This window comes from Cyprinus carpio, chromosome A3, assembly GCF_018340385.1.
Source record: "Cyprinus carpio isolate SPL01 chromosome A3, ASM1834038v1, whole genome shotgun sequence".
Classification (NCBI taxonomy): domain Eukaryota; kingdom Metazoa; phylum Chordata; class Actinopteri; order Cypriniformes; family Cyprinidae; genus Cyprinus; species Cyprinus carpio.
Genome location: NC_056574.1, coordinates 34,053,138 through 34,070,180, shown reverse-complemented (window position 1 = coordinate 34,070,180; position 17,043 = coordinate 34,053,138). Strand labels below are relative to the sequence as shown.

The following is a 17,043-nucleotide window of genomic DNA, read 5'->3' as shown; positions in this document are numbered from 1 at the left end:
AGACCCATCTCTTTAACCTGGTTTACACATAACACACTAACACATTTGTAATATTCAAATCCGTTAAAGGATTTTTAGGCTGCATTAATTAGGACAACCGGAACTGGGAACACTTCCAATAACACACAATGCACTTGCTACATGGTTAGAAGAATGGCATCTACACTAATATTAGTCTCTTTCTTTCTTATTCCAAGGTAACCGTAGCCACCAGATCCAGTCTGTATCCAGATCAGATGGTCACTGCAGTCACCCGGATCCAGTACGTATCCAGACCAGATGGTGGATCAGCACCTAGTATAGGCTCAGTACAGCACGGCTTGTCTGGGTTAGTGGAAAGGCGGCTTTAGTACCGCTTTAGAGTGGGCGGGATTATTCACATGTCGTTATAGTTGCACCGCCTCTACTGCTGTGACTCCTAACAAACGTTTTCATTCCGTGTCACCCCATCAAGCTCTCGTTGGATCCACTCCTCTGCTATCAACGAGAGGAACGTCTATACTTCCTCAACAGACAACAAAACAGCCATTTTTTTGGTTGTTAAAAAACGTGTGTGCTCATTCAAAACAGTTGCTTCGATCCTTCGCTGGCTGTGCTGATTTAAATCTAGTGGTTCTGTTGTGTCTGTGTCACAAATTCAGTGACGCAGGTAGTGACACCTCTCTCCGGCCAATCAGTGATCAGCAGTGTTTACACATCACGTTTTGGTAATGGTACGTTTTACTTGGAAAAATGTACCAGGTACCAGGTACTGTACCCAGTGGAAACCCCCCCAAAAGTGAACTGTACCGAATCGTACCATTTCGTACCATGCAGTGGAAAAGCACCATATAATAACTCTGGCCTACACTGAGTGAATGGGAGAGAGACCCATCAACCAGCACTCCCACGCTCTTTTCAGTGTCTTGCTCCCTGTTCACCACTTTTCTCACACTTACAACATTCCTCCCTCAATTTTTCTCACACTAGAAGTCTTTAACCCCAATGTGCAGCCATGTGAGCACAGAATGATACATGCTTTCAATAATAATAATTTGATTAAGATGAAAGTGTACAAATGGAAGAAGTTCCCATTGGAATAAATATTAGCATGAGAAGCTTGGTATTTGACAAACTACATTCACTCCCTTGAAAAATCCCCTTCTCTGAAAACCACAGTGGGCCCAAGCTACAGCATGTAGTCTAGGCGACTTCTCAGTTCCCATGTCAGGGGTAAACTCCTGCCGTTCCCCTGGCAGAAACAGAAAGCCAGTCGTGCACATCCACAATGACACATCTTCAGCCCCTGCCTCCGCAAGTCAAATGTGTTTTTCTACTTTTCCAAATTCACATAGCATTACTAATGTGCATGTTCAGCCTGACCCCTCCTCTTCCACCCCTGTGCTTGACTTGACGCATAACGGACCTTTATTCTGGAACATTAACCCAGCTTAACTAATGTTTCCCGGGGGAAAGCTTTTGTGGATGCACTTCCCCTTTCAGCTGGAATTCCTGTGGAGCACGGAAATAAGTGTGCCTTCGAAGACATGAAGATAATTAGATTTCACAGCCTGTTTGCAGAGCAGGGGCCTGTTTAGACTTATAAGGCTGGGAGATATTCTTACGTCAGCGTGTGTTAGAGCATATATAGCAATAGCTTTGAGGGGAGTGGTGAAAGCATCCTGACCCAGACCATGTGGGGGTGGTGCAGGTGGTTGACAGGAAACAGTTTGTGCAATTGTTTGTATATTGTGTGCTCTCCTCTTGCAGGTTTTCCTATTTCATCTTAGCAGTTTCATAGGCTGTCATTCATAGCTGCTCTCTCATTCCTTGAAACCAGTCGACTAGATGTCTGAAAATCTAAAATCTACTGTAATGCCTGCAACTAGACAGAGCATGTTTTCAAAGTGTGTACACTACAAGATCGTCGGTAGTCTGAGTCGTACAGTTTCTTGGTTTAAAGCTAACTATTACAATAAGTTTATAAACTTGAGTGGAATCACTGTAATAAGAGCATAATTGTTCAGGCTTGGCAACCTGACAGTAAAATCTTCAGGTAGAAACCCATGAGAGCTGCTCTGTGACTCACAAAAAGAATGAATGCTAAATCTGACAAATGGGTCAAGCTCAGCAGGGCATATAAATTGAGGATATGGGAGAAAATGAGAATACTAGGCAGAAAACAGCATGGTATACCAAGGTGAGTAGCTGGGTGTGTGGCAGGCTCACTGGGAAGAACCACCAGTTGGGTGGAGGGGTCCTGGGGCAGGGGTACAACTTGCTGAAGAGGGGCAGTCATAGCTGCAGAAAACCCAGGCGGGAGATTTTGATGCAGAGCTGTGTGGCCAATACCTACCAAACATAAACAAACTTTAAGGATACAACAAAGTTTATACATTTTAAAACATACATTTATTAGTACAAGCAGAAATATGACATATGAACCACACAATGACCAAAAAGGGAACAAGAAAAAGACTGAAGACTCATTTACTCAACATTACTGACCATAGGAGTGACCTGTCATCCAGAGGGAGGGACTTCCGGTCCGTGGCATCCAGTGGTGAGCAGAGTGTGTATGTGTAGTTGGGTCTCCTAATTGGCTCGACTGCATGGAAGTGCCACCTGGCACCATGATATGAGAGGTGAGGTCACCATGGCAACTGTTAGAGGGATGGATGTGGGCAAATTCCACCCTTTCCTTGTTATCCCTGCAAAGCCAGATTGGAGACATGTGAAAGGTCAGGGGTTGAGCATGTGTCACAAGTGAAAAAGAAGTGTGTGAGGGGTGGATCATTCACCTGATATACACGTCTCGTTCTCGCTCTAGGCACCGGTGGCCCATGTGTTCTGCATTCGTCCTTTTCCTCTCCTCCTCTCCTGGTGAATCTGAAGGATACATGGAGCGTGGAGTGCCTACAAAATGGTTAACAAATTTACATAAGTGATTTTCTCTCATCTGCAACTCTCACTGTCTTTGGCATTCAGCATGCAAACAGCTGCTGAGCAGCCTTTCTCTACAGCAGCATGTGTGCTCTCTCTCCCCCTGCATCGGCATTTTCAGCTGTAAGAGGGAAAAGCTGTGTCCTCTTTGGGTCTTGGCAAGTTCTGCTATTTATCTGTCATCAGTGAAGTCTTCCAGAGGTCATGAATAAACAAACTGCTCTGTGTCCCTGTTTGTGTAGGAAGGCCCTGACAGATCAAAGGTCAAGCTTACCTTTCATAGTGGAGTGCACACGCCCCTGTCGGCTGCTGGGGTGGCTGTCTGATGCTTGGCATGGAGGTTCTCTTTGTCTTGCCACAGCAACTGCAATCCCTACCGGAGGCTGTCGCACCTCCCCCTCCACATGTGGGGCATCTCCTATCTCTCGGCCACGTCCACCGCAATCAGCTCGCTCACTTTCATGGCTTTGGCCTTTCCTGGAGGGTAGGGTCTGCTTGCCTCCCTGAATAGAGCAGCTGGTGCTATTAGGCCCTGTTTTGAGGTTCCCAAGCCCACCAAATGGGCTCTTCTGGGACAGGAGAAGAGGCTGTTGGTTGCTGTACTTCAGAAGGTTCTTCATGGCACTGTTCTCTCCCTGTGAGCTTGTGACCTCCTGCTGATTTTGAGGAGGAGCTGGATGAAGGGGAGGAGGTGGAGGAGGAGGGCCCATTCCTGCAGTCTGGTGCTGCTGTTGTGTGGGCGGTCTGTTGTTGGCAGCTCCACTGTTAGGTTCCATGTAAGCTTTGTGCTGGTTCTCTTCAGAATGGATGTGATGAGTTTGCATGGCCCATTGTGGCACTGATGGCTGCTGATGTGTGTGATGCTGCGCATTGTTGTTGTTGTAGCTGTAAGGAGACATTTCCATCTTCCGCTTCATCTCCTGGTTCCCATTAGCATGGGCCATGTCTGTGCCTGGGGTATCAGGGCCAGCCCTACTGTGCTGTTGGTGTCGAATGCGGGCAACCTTCTGTCCATCTCGCTGCATAGAGCAGCTTCCGTTGCCTCCTCCACCAGTGTGCTGGGTCATGGTCTTGCCAGCAAGAGGTGAGGGAACTGTTGGAGGCCCGGAGTGTGAGCAGTCTCTGTAGGGCTGGGAATTGGTGTTAGCTTGGCTGGGTAAAGGATTAACAGTCTTTGTCTCTTGAGTTAGTGTAGATCTGAAGATGTCTGTTTCCATACTGTTGATGCAGTCAGCACTGCGGGAACGTACTGTCTGGTGTTGCTGGGAATGGCTTTGCTGCTGTTGCTGTTGTTGTTGTTGTTGTAGGTGATGGTGGTGGTTATGGTTGTGCATCCAGTCAGGGGCCTTTTCAGCTTTTCTGTAGGGATGCAGTTGCTGGGTTGGAGGTTGATGGTGTTGTTTCCTTGGCCAGTTACCATGATGCCCCTCATTGCCATTCTTTTCCACGGCCTTGTCCTTGACACTGTTCCCTCCGCTCCCAACCCCCTGGCACTCAGAGCTGCCCATCTGGAAGGGAACTCCGTTTTTTTCCCCAAGGTGGTTAACAGATGGAACAAATGTAGCTCCAGTCACTTTGGGGTCTCTGCAGCCACCACTATTGATTCCTTTATCATGTAATGAAGGATTTCCCATAGCGGCTGGTGGTGGAGGGCAGAGAAAGTCAGGGTGATGGTGTGAGAGGCGGTTTTGGTGTGGGTGATGGGGGTGGCCAGGATGGAGCTGCAGACAGTGGAAGCCACTTGGATGCCCCCCTCCAGCAGCCATGGGCAGCGGAGGAGGCACTGTGTAGGGCAAAGAATGCTGCAGTGCCTGTCCTCGCTCCAGACATTCTGTAGGAGGCTGTTCACTGATCCGCATCTCCCCACTTATCACCTCTTTACCACAGCGGCCATTAGTGCTACCACCCACGTGTCTGTTCTGGACATTATTGGACCCTACATTACCTCTACCCATCCCATCCCCACCGCAAGTAGTCATGGAGCCCTTTGCCCCAGTTCCATGGTCTCCATTTAGCATCTTTCCAGTGAGCAGACAGGCACTAAGAGGCTTTCCCATGCTCTGTGGCTGCTCCTTATACTCCATAGGCAGAGTGGCTTTGTGTCCCCTGCTGTTCATCTCTTCCATAGTGGCTGTGTGTTGTGGGTGGAGTATGGGTTGATGGGAGTGATGATGGGGTAGCTGGTGGTGATGGCGATCTTTAGAATCATGTTTACTACTAGTCCTGTCTTTATCTTTTGCAGCTGAAACCACACCTCTGTCTAAGTTAGGCTCTTTAAGGCCCTTTTGTAGGCTCATCCCACTTCCTGCATCTCTTTCCCTGCTGCATGAGCCCTGGGGTTGTCCTGATCCTGCCCTTGACATGGACTGAATGTTGTGATTGGCTGAGATGAGTGGGGGCTGGGACGGTAGGCTTCTTAAATAGAAGTTCTCTGTGAAGCAGATCAGATAGGGCTGTTAATCATTTAAATCAACACTAACTTAACCCTCTGGAGTCGATTAACGCGTATACGCGTTTTGGGGTATTTTCTCCTGATAACCCCGAAAAGAACTTAAATTACACTTTCAGTTTTGATCGTACAGATAAGTGCAATACATCAATCGAATCTGTAAAGGGTCTACTTTTTTTTGTATACAGACATAATAACAACAAAATTTTGTGCACTTATAAAATAAAGATAACAAACAAGGAGTGCTGTCTGCAGCCTTTGTCTGCGCTGATCTTCAGATACAAATGCGTCATTAAAATGAACTGTAACTCAGTGAATACTCAACACAGAGACATGAGAGAGATATCTATAGAAAGCCTGACATGTCTACTTTTAAACTAAACAAGTGCTGCTGAAAACAAATATTCTGTGATAAAGTAATCCATATGAAAACAACGCGATGTCCGTTTTTCACGTCTCCCTTCATTATCTTCTAATGCGACCACGCCCCCGCGCCGAGCGCGCTTTTGAGATTCAAATGTTTCACTGAAGCGCGCTGCTTTTGAATACGCCCACACAACAGAAGACAACGCAGCGAGACTGTTCTTCAAGTTTTTATTATTTTACTGTTTGCTTCGCGATGAGAGGAATAAGACATAATTCACCCCAAAAAGATGTGATGTGGTTGAGGATTTGAGATTTGGATTTCCTCAGAAAAAAGAATGAAGCACTTTATTCAGTAGAGTTCATAAACATGAGTAAGTCTCTTATTTATTTATATACTTGTACTAGTTTTCACATAACGTGTAAACATTTTACTAGTTAGACTTTTTCCAAAGACTTTTTTCAAACTATAATTCCTGACTAAATGTATAATCAAGTGGAATATTATGAAGTTTCAATAACAATATACACTACTATACCATTCAAAAGCTTGATGTAAATAATATAAATGTAACAATAAATGTAACTGTAACAAATGTAACAATCATTGCTGTTCTTTCAATTTATATCCCCCTAAAAAACCTAACCTGAAAAAAATATTCTCAGCTCTTTTCAACATTAAAAATAATAATAATAATAATAATAATAATAATAATAATAATAATAATAACAAATGTTTTTTGTAGAAAATAAGATTGTTAAAAGGATTTCTGAAGGATTGTGTGACTGGAGTAATGATGCAAAAAATTCAATTTGAAAGTCAGCTTTGATTTTTCCTAATAAACTGTTTAACTGCACTCACAAGTGAATATTAAATTATGTTGTGGGATAATTAAATATATTCTAAATAAACTACAAACATAAAATTATATAGATTTATTTTGTCCTCACATTCTTTCTTGTAACTCATCCCTCTCAGTGACACAGCTGACTGAATGGCTCATTATGCAGCTCATTATGCAGGCCTTTGTCTTCTCAGGTGTGAATTCATGATAGTTGACGCCTACTCGCATATGACTTTTACCAACAAAAAGTGTCTTAGAAAATTTAAATCAATATATTGTTTTCTGTAAGTGAGTAAATAAGATGATTTTCACATCATTTAGAAAAAAAAAATTCTAGGCTACTAGCTCCAGTTCTCAAAATTCCTGGGAACCAATTTTCTGTATGTGTTTTATTGCCTTTTTCAAGTGATTTAACATTTTTAGTTTTTCACTAACCACGCATAACATTTTTTTTCTCAAAAACACAATCATGTACATACATGCTGCTCACATATTATTATAGCCTAGTTTGTGCTGATTACAGTGAGATTAGACTTTAGCCATTTAGATATTTATAAGAAACTGAAAAAAGCACAAATGTCAGGGCATGACAAAACTTCTCCAGGCCCCAAAAATACCCTTAGACTCCAGAGGGTTAAGCCTTTGTTAAGGGTCAGTTTATGGAACTAATATATCTGGAGGCTACAACCGAGAAGTAGAGCTCCATATAAAATAATAAATATAATGGTTTTTGAAATAAACAGGCTTGTCCATTCCAGAATTGTCATTTTGCCCACCTTTTTGTGTATCATAGAAACGATGCTGTCCATAGAGGACCCCGCTGTTGGCATGGTGATCCAAATGGCTTATGGGTAGAAAGGTGTGGGCTAGACTCCCTGAGAAGCGAGGATACCCTGGGACTGCTGTTGGGGAAAAAAAAGAAAAGAAAAAATATTGTCATCATATAAGTAAAAACATCCAGAAAGATAAAATTAGAGAGATGAAGTCTGGGAGAACTGTAGACACAGAAGGAAAAGTGAAAGTAAGACAGTGAGAAGAAGGAGAGAAAGCAATAAGGCAAGGGAAGCTCTGATAACAAGACAATATTCACTGAGCCACATTTCTTGTGGCCATAAGCATTTTGGTCCGGATCTAATCCCCCTGTTCCGATGCAGCTGGTGTTCCATATTCACCAATAACCACAGGCTTTGGATGTCATATTTGCCATTCCTATTTGGGTTTGCAATGCAAACAAGACAAGTTCAGTCTTGGGATTTGAAGTAATGGATGAATTTTGTCTCCTGAACATATGGTTCCCTAGTGCTGAGGTAAGAGATAACACAGTAAAACAATAAGCAAAGACTCCTCACAGCAGGACATGTGGTGGTTTGAGAAAAAGACCAAAGATCAACTTTATTTCAGCTGTCTCAACTCTCCAAAATCTGTGACTAACACAACAAAGCCATGGGGAAAGAATTTACAAGAAAACCAAACACCTTTCAAGCACTAGCTTTTGAAGCTTAGTAAAGGAGTAAACTTTAACCTGATAAATGTTAGCCTTATAACTTTCTGGGACAATTATAGTGTTCTGAATGACTGTGACATTTAAAATACTTAGACGAGAGTGATATTTATGAATTTTTTTCAGGGTACATTACATTACTGAGGAACAGAAAATATTTCTTGATCGACCAAAAATAGTTAACCTGCTGCAACCTTGATGTTATAATGTGTGTGTTTATTTATTTATTTATTTATTTATTTATTTATTTTTATACACACTGTGTGTTCTCAGGCTGGTAAAGATAACTGTGTATTTTAAATACCCTAAAAAACAACAGTAGTAAATAGTAGTAGTCTCGTGCAAACAGACATGCTTGAAAAAGCCATAAATCTGCCTTGATTGGTCTATGTCCAGTCTTTATAGGGATAGTTCAACCTAAAAATGAAAATTCTTCCACACAGAGGAAGGTGATAATTGCAAGCTCCATTTTAACTCTGACTACCTGTCAGCATTAATAAGCACATTTATTTATGCCAATTCATTTAAGAATGGAAAAAAAAGAACAATACATTACTTCTGTGGGTTAAGTTAAAGTGTGATACAAGCTTGCATTATGCAAATCAGTCTTCGTCTGTTTCTCTGGTGTCTTTGTGTATTTCTGTGCGTGACACTTGGCAGCGTAATCCTGTTTCACAGTGACGTCTGTTTGCCCCGATAGTGACTGGTTGCTCAGTGCTAAGCAGAGGCCTCTTTGGGCAGGTGAGCAGGCACCGCTGGGCATTGCACTGCACATTCAGCCGTTAATCTGGCCGGGACAAGGGAAGGTGCTGTGCCAGCAGGCTAGATGAGGCAGGTTTTACTGCTTAGTGCTGACATTAATGCTGTTAACACTGTTACACTCACAGAGACGGCAGCTGTCCGCAAATGATTGACACCAGCTCACTCAGCAAATGCAGCACATGCATACTTATCTGAGTAGGATGCTACTGATAATAATACTGGTAGGATGATATTTACAGGAACAAAAAAAAAAAAAAACTTTGAAGGCTTTTCTCCAAATCAGCAAAAAAAAGAAGAGCTAGAGGCTCACTGCACCTAAACAATGCATGAAGAATATACCAGGACCATAATACATTTGGAAAACATGCCGGTAGTATTTGTTTCCCTAACTTTCAAATGGTTTCGCCACAGAACCGTGCCATGAATTTATTACAGGTTCAGTCTCCCAGGAGCAACCTTAAGATCAAATGCCTTGCACAGATATATTGGTAATAGCTCATGGCTGTTGGCTTGAATTCAGGATTTAGAATTAAAATTGGAATCTGAAGTAGTATAAATCGTTTGGAACTACTAAAAATATTACATTTCTTTTACAGTTTGATTTACTTATTACTTACTTACAAATATTATTATTAATAAGAATTATCCATTTTTTAAATTATACAAATAATACTAAAAGAAATATGTCAGATATATTTAAATATATTTAATATGTTAACAATATTTTATCATAAAAAAATCTAATTTTGATGTCAGAATTTAAGTTGTAAGAATGTAAGAATTTAAGTTCTCTGAAAACAATGTGGTGAATGGTTCTACTGTCTTCTTTAATTATTTTGTGTTGGACTTTGTGATTTTGCTGAATTTGTTTAAGTTACAATTCAGTGAATCCCTCTTCCTGTTTTCATTTCATTTGAACAGCTTGTGGGTTGTGGCAAATATCTTTCAAAATTCAGCTTGTGAATTAAATAAGAGCCTTTTTTTGTTGCTCAATCCAGTTAAAAGCACTTTATTGTATAAGCCAAGTCCCAGACAATAAAGTTGTTATTACGCAGGCAGATTCTTTGAAGAGAACTGAAACGTCCACAAATGCTAATTGAGCAAAATTTGCACATTCCTGCTAATCCTATCTCTCAATCTTCCTGTTCACATGGACAGCCAATCGTTCTCGCTGTGTCTGCTCATGACAGCGCATACTAGCATGCATCTTTAAATAGCTCCGAGTAAATTGTTTAAGGAGAGACAGAGAGGGGCAGATAAAGATACCTGTCGAGATTGCAAATTGAGAAGAAGTGACAGAGCAGTTCAAAAATGGCAGAGGGTGGAGAAGAAAGAGAGAGGATGATAGGAGGAGGTGAATGGTACTCATCAGTACTGCTAATTGAAAGGAAGTGGTGGAGCCTGGCAAATGGAGGAGGGGGAGGAGAGGACAGCTTGCATTCCACAGACAGAAAAAAGACATGACTGGATTGAGAGAAATGAAACAAGTGATGCATGAGGGCTATAAAGAGACAGAAGCCCTTCGTCCACCACCAGGGACCTGGTGGCCAAACTGCAACTGTTTGTGGTGATTCTGTATTGTTCGTTGTTTAAAATAATTTTATTTGCAGCAATGTGTGCTGGCATAACAGCACGGAGTCAAATTACTTTAGATATATGTCACAATTTGTAAGACTGCAAGTCGGGATTCTTAAGTTTGGTTCTCAATTCAGGGGAGAAATTTAGAGAGATTTTTGCAGATTGCCCAGCCAAGCACTCAGTCATTTCAGTGAAAAAATGGGGTAGGAAAGAAAAAGAAGCGGATGGCAGCCTCTGTTTGGCACAGTTAAAGCTGTACTTTGGACACAGACCAGCTGGCAATATGCCTGCTGGGCTTTCCCTGCGTTTTCTGTATTTCAGTTCCCCCCTTCTACAAGTGTAATATAGTTGTTGTGTATGGGTTGAAGTGATCAGAACGTATGCTTTTGCTTTTATAAGCACTGTTAGGGCATTATGTGGTCATGAATCATGAGATACATTTGCAATGAACTCCTTTGAGAGTCGAATCACATATGATCTCAGGGCAGTTTTGCAGAAGTTAAAAGTTTATTCTTACTAAGCTAATACCAGCTTAATCAAATTTTGTTACTACAAAACGTTACTTTCATTTAAAACAGCTAATGTAACGCATTTTAATGCAAAAAGTATTTGGGAAATACAGTATGGTGATTTGTCATTAAGATATTTGTAGTTTTCAGAATAACATCTGATGTGACCTTCAGCATCACAGTAATCAGAAAAAGCATAAAACTGTGATTTAGGAGTTGCTGCAAATTGGCAATTTTTTTCATATTTACATTTTGTTATATGCTTGAATAAACTCAAAAGATATATTCTATGAAAAACAAATTATATTCAATTTGCTTGTCAAGTAAATTTATACTGGGGCGGAAAAAAAAATCATGATTTCGAAAATTTTAGGACAATAACATACCACACACTCAAAAAAATGATTTTTGCTCTTTGTTCAATTTCATTAATTAAAACGAGCTCATACAACACAACTCTTGGGAAAAATGGTCCCAACTTAATTTTATTAAATTTAAACAATGTAATGTAAAAAAAATTAGGTTTACACATTTTTTTTTAATTGCGTCAACAAGAATATTTTTCGTTCGTCTTAACCGGATGTACGTCATCAACGGAAACTGTGATGCAGCTGGATTGTTCAACGGTGAACATGTGAGGTGGGTAAGTGGTCATTTTTAATCTATCACCATCCATCTAATTTAATTAACAAATTAATTAGAATATGCTTTGTTAATATCTTGTTGCATACCAGAAAGTAATTTTTCTATAAGAATTGTATGAAAATAGCTCTTAAGCGTGTCATTCGTAGCTGATGTTAGGTTTCAGGACTCAGCACGTGGTGCAGTCGTTAATATGTTCAATCATTCATTTTTTAATAAAAGTATCAAATAGCATGAAGACTCGCGGAACAGAGAGGACAGAAAACCCTGGCAGTATATTCAGTACCATGAATGAATATATATATATATCTCGCTCGTCATTGTCAAAATGATTGAGATGCCAATCAAAGCGGGCAGCAGCCAATCAAAGCCTTAATTAGTCACCGCTTGTTGATTTCGCGTGCTCGTGACAGAACTAACGTTACGTTTCTCCAAGCGCTTGTAATGTTATTCTATTAATCGACATTAATATATCAAAAGGAAAAATCGACAATAATGATTTCTGTCATAAATAAATTGGCAACCTGACTCTGTACTAAATACTTTTTATTTTTATTTTTATTTTTTTTTGTTCCTTTGTAGAATTTATATAGCATTTTAAACTTTTTTTCTCTTTGCTGAATTGCCCATAAACAAGACCTCTGTAACTTGTGTCTTCAGATAAATGCTGAATTTCGTCGGATCACAACCCTTCCTTTACAGTCCAAATTCCTGTCCCAACTGAATCGGTTCTCTGATGATCTCCTAAAAGTGTGTACCAAAAGGGTGGAGTGTTTAGAAAAAGGATTCAGGATGTGATGGTGCCAATGTCTCAGGTTGTATTGTTACTTCATTTTTATTTATTTTTTTATTTCATTTTTTTATATTGCTTTTTAATACAAGCTATTGATATAGTGCTCTGTAATGCATAAGGGCTCAGAGATGTGTATTGGAGGGTGTTGTGTCAAATGTATATATATATATATATGTATATGTATGTGTATACTTTATATTTTGATATATTTTAATATCAAAAGAAAACTGCAGACAGCGAAACAGTTAATGTCAATTTTTTAGTTTTAAAATATTGAGTAAATTGTAAAGCCAAGATGTTAATTAAATGACTGATGTTAACTTCCCTTTAAACCTTTGTACTCCACACAGCCACTGGTTTAGGTTTACGTGATATCATCACTTTATACAATACAAATTGTCAAAGCAGCATAATTAAACAGGAAAATAGTTTGTCGATAATGCAAGAGGACAATAACAATACAATATATATATATATATTTTTTAATATATAGCTAAAGTCAGTTCATTGATTATTCAGTGATGTCATCATCCAGTTCAGCTCTCTTCCAGTAGTGTCTGTGCAATAAGTCAAGCATCCCCAACTAAGCAAGCCAAAGCTGGCAGTATCAAGGTACCAAAACTCCATTGGTGACAGAAATGGAAATAAAAACCCTTTGGGAGAAACTTTACTTAGTCAGGGGGCCAGTTCTCTGGCCAGATGAAACCAGCAGTTTAATTCCAGGCTGTAACACAAGTCAGATTGTGCTGAGGACTTGTCTGGTTCCCATGGTCTTGTCCCGATGACTGACTAGTTGACGTGGTCTTTGGAAGGGGATCTGTCTCTGGGGCGCATCTAGTTGACATGATTTCCACTGACATTCAGGGCTGTAAAGGTCATCTCTAGGATGACCAGCATATTTTATTTCATTTTAAGTACAGTATAATTTATATTTTAACATGTACACAATATTGCCTACATTTAAATTTGTATAACAAACATTTTAGAAGTAAAAATTTAATATTTAACAGTAATTCAGGTATAAGACCTTAGACTGCCATCCTGCTGTTAGCTCATAGATGAAAGATGCTGTGACTAAACCTGCCCATAAATAAACAGTATACAGTTCCGAGAACATACAGTAAAGGGATATTTCACCTAAAAATGTAAATTCTGTCATTACTCACCCTCATGTCGTTCCAAACCCATAAGACCTTCTTTCATCAACGGAACACAAATGAAGAAGATATTTTTGATTGAAATCCAAGAGCTTTCTTACCCTCTGTAGACAGCAACACAACTAAGAAGTTCCCAGGCCCAGAAACACAGCAAGGACATTGGTAAATTGGTAAATGTGACATCAGTGGTTCAAATGTTATTTTGCAAAGCTACAAGAACACGTCAAATGGACTATTATTGTCCTTGCTATGTTTCTGGGCCTGGGAACTTTTTAGTTGTGTTGCTGTCTATGCAGGGTCAGAAAGCTCTTGGATTTCAATCAGCAATATCTTAATTTGTGTTCCCATGATGAATGAAGGTCTTAGGGGTTTGGAATGACATGAGGGTGAGTAATTAATGACCTAATTTTCATTTTTGTGAGAACTATACCTTTAACATAAAAAGTAATTACATTAAGTTTGTTCTGGAATATAGTCATTTATTTTATGCAAGGCGCTCGTTTAGGTGAATGGCATTGCATCCATGTATGTTGGTTTGAAAATAAAGTGACTTACAGCATAATGATTTTATAGATGAAATTAAACATACACAAACCTGTATTTTTGGCAAAGAGCTGCACCAATTTGGCGGTGCCAAGGACTGCGCTGTTCTTAAGAAAATGGAAAAAAGCTTGTGCTCAGTAACTCAACCGCTGGGTTGTCAGAGAATGGGGGAGGGGTGTGCTGTCAGCGATTGTTTTAATTGTCCAGCTTTTTGTTAAAGATAAGTAATATTGATTTGAAATAAGAAGTATGTATGGCTCTTGAAACTGATTCATACATGTTCTTCATTCTCAAATATTTTGATTGAAATCGAGAATGTGGATTTTAAAAATCTAATTTGTTAATATTGTTAATTTGTCATTAATTTCTTTTCTTGACAAAAAAAAGTCTAAATTAATTGTTGAATTTTTAATTTGGAATTTACAATTTAAACAGACACTGAGTGATAGTTGGTGATTTTCAGGTAGCATAATTATTAATTATTGTGATATTTACAAAGCCACTGTATTATTTTCCTTTATGAAGTGTAACTCATCAGTCTCCCAAAGGTGTTGAGTTGGTTTGTGATCTGGTGACTGAAGGCCATAGCATTGTTTTCAAATGGCTCGTTTCAAGTGGCTGCATGAATGTGCTATGGAAGTCGAGTAGTTCACTAAAAATAACTTGGTTGTTTCTCTCCAAAAATGTGTATTTTCAGTGTCACATTATAGTACATTTTATTGCAATACTGTACCGTTATTTATTAATTTATTTAGAACTATTCCATTGAAGTCCACAAGTCTAAAACAAGAAAAAAGATTTTACATTACAGACTGACCATTAGAATATGAGTCACATGCTGTATAGTAACGGCATAATTTCTGCAAGTGTTAATTTTTTTTTTATATATATGCCATACATTTACAATTTTTTATTTTTTCCCAAAGGATGTTGACCCTGCGAGCACTGAAGCGGACATCAAGAAGACCGTTTTGGGGATCTGTGTTGTAAAGCATGAATTTGCTGATGCAACAGAAGACCTGAAGATATCGGCATTGTACTGGAAGGAGTGGAGGTGCTCTCTGGTTTAGGTAATGTAGTATTGGCTACAGCCATGCTACTTGGACTAATATACTTTTTAAATCTTACTTATCCACAGGAGTTCCATTACACTTTTAAGGTGCTCCAAAAATGATTCTGGAGCTGGACTCACATAAACTGTCTGCCAAAGCACAGGCACTGAAAACAAAACTCTTCACTTAGAAGGTGTGAGCAGTGCTGTGTTTGAGGATCCCTTTGTTGAATGCTGTGTTTTATTTTCTTGTATGCTTGTGTTCTTGTTGTATCGCATTTTTGCACTGTGAGCAGAGGTGATTAAGTCTCTCAATCTCTCATTTAATTGGCTCACTCATTTAATCTCATGTTTAAAAAACAAAATAAAATAAAATGCTGTTATATTTTCTTGTATGCTCATGTTTTAATTGCATTGTCATTTTTGAACTTAGTGAGCATGTTTAATTGCCATATATGCAGTTGTAAGCAAGAAGACATGCAAGGTTAAATGTTCTAATATATTAAATACAGATTTTTACAAAACGTATCGACTTTAACATATTGACTTTTTCTTCACAGTAGACTATAGGTATAGATTAAAAAGGTTTTAATTTAATAGAACACAAGTATTTCACTTTCATTTGGAAGTAAATGTAGAGTCAAGTTAGATAAGTGTAATGATTTAAAATTTTTTCTAGTAGGCAGGACAAAAATGTATGTAGTTGACATTGCATTGTTAGATATAGTAGACATGACCAAATTTAATGTAGTTAACATTGCATTATTTTATATAGTAGGCATGACAAAATTCAGAGTAGTTAACCTGACATAATCTTCTCTATTAGGCATGGCAAAAATTTATCTAGTAGGAGTGACCAATCTTTTTTTTGTAGTCTTGACTAAAGGAATTTAAGTTAATACAACAAGATTACAACAAATCATTTCAAACTAATTTGATTTTGGTGGAAAAATTTAATTAAATTTCGTGGAAAAGTTTACTCAAATTTTTTTAAGTTCGTTCAACAACTTTTTTTTTTGAGTACAGAGTGCTAATTGCATTTCAAATATGGGTGACTTATGTACAGTAGTGGCAACAGATATGGTCTTCTTGATATTATTCCTTAATCAATAATATCAGTTGTCACAATGAATGAGATGAGAATCATACTTTTCAAAAAAACACAGTATATTCAGAAATAAATTACGTTCATGATAGTGCTGTAATAAACTGTTCACAGTTGTTGAGGAATTTTAGGATATCCCAAAGTACTCTTGTAGATCCACTTATGCTGCTGCAGATGGGAGACTCCGTCCCACAGGGTGCAGAAAATAGGCTGGGTAATTGTGCTTCTCATTTTGATCACTTGCTTTTTCATGCAAACTGAAGAAAAGGCAATTTGCAATTATCTTAAAGAGGAGAGAGCTGAATGATGCTGATGGCAAGCCAGGATTCAATCAATTTCACACCACATTCTGCACAGTTAAACTGCAATACAGATAACAGCTTGCTATCATAATCCCACTCATAATCAGCCTTATTACTTAATAACGTAATCATTATCATCATTCTTATTAAAAGTGCCCAGCTTCTTTAGGAAAATGATCAATGCAGCATTGGCCAAAGGAACAAACCAACATCTCTGGGTTTTCATCTCTTCATGGCCTGGAAGGTTGTGCACATTTTGTTATATTGCATGATGCACATATGGCCAATTTTTGGGTAGTCCTCACTTGACTTTCCATGAGTTAGTCCTCTACTAGTCCTATCCTTAGATGGAACACCCACGGACCATCTGATGTATATTGCACATAAAAAATGGGAAGAGGTTTCACAAAATTGCATTCTGACTGGCTGGCTTTGTGTAATTTCCTGGAGTCAGGGTTCACAGGCTTTAATCGCTAAGCAAGAAAGAACAAGTTTCAGTATTTGCGCATGGTATAATTTAC

At 39.0% G+C, this 17,043-nt stretch overlaps 1 protein-coding gene across 7 annotated transcripts in view; it reads right to left on the bottom strand.

Annotated features, from left to right (window-relative positions):
- Positions 1–17,043, bottom strand: part of LOC109111143 (BAH and coiled-coil domain-containing protein 1-like) — an 82,066-nt gene that overhangs the window by 27,521 nt on the left and 37,502 nt on the right. For 6 of the 7 annotated variants that reach the window (XM_042731192.1, XM_042731199.1, XM_042731183.1 and 3 more), the window contains 5 exons: positions 7,356–7,481; positions 3,197–5,353; positions 2,781–2,895; positions 2,488–2,690; positions 2,176–2,331 (listed from right to left, as the gene is read on the bottom strand). In XM_042731192.1, the coding sequence (XP_042587126.1) occupies positions 2,176–2,331; positions 2,488–2,690; positions 2,781–2,895; positions 3,197–5,353; positions 7,356–7,481 (2,757 nt within the window). The remainder of the gene's footprint in view (positions 1–2,175; positions 2,332–2,487; positions 2,691–2,780; positions 2,896–3,196; positions 5,354–7,355; positions 7,482–17,043) is intronic. The other variant, XM_042731207.1, reaches the window with a different exon arrangement.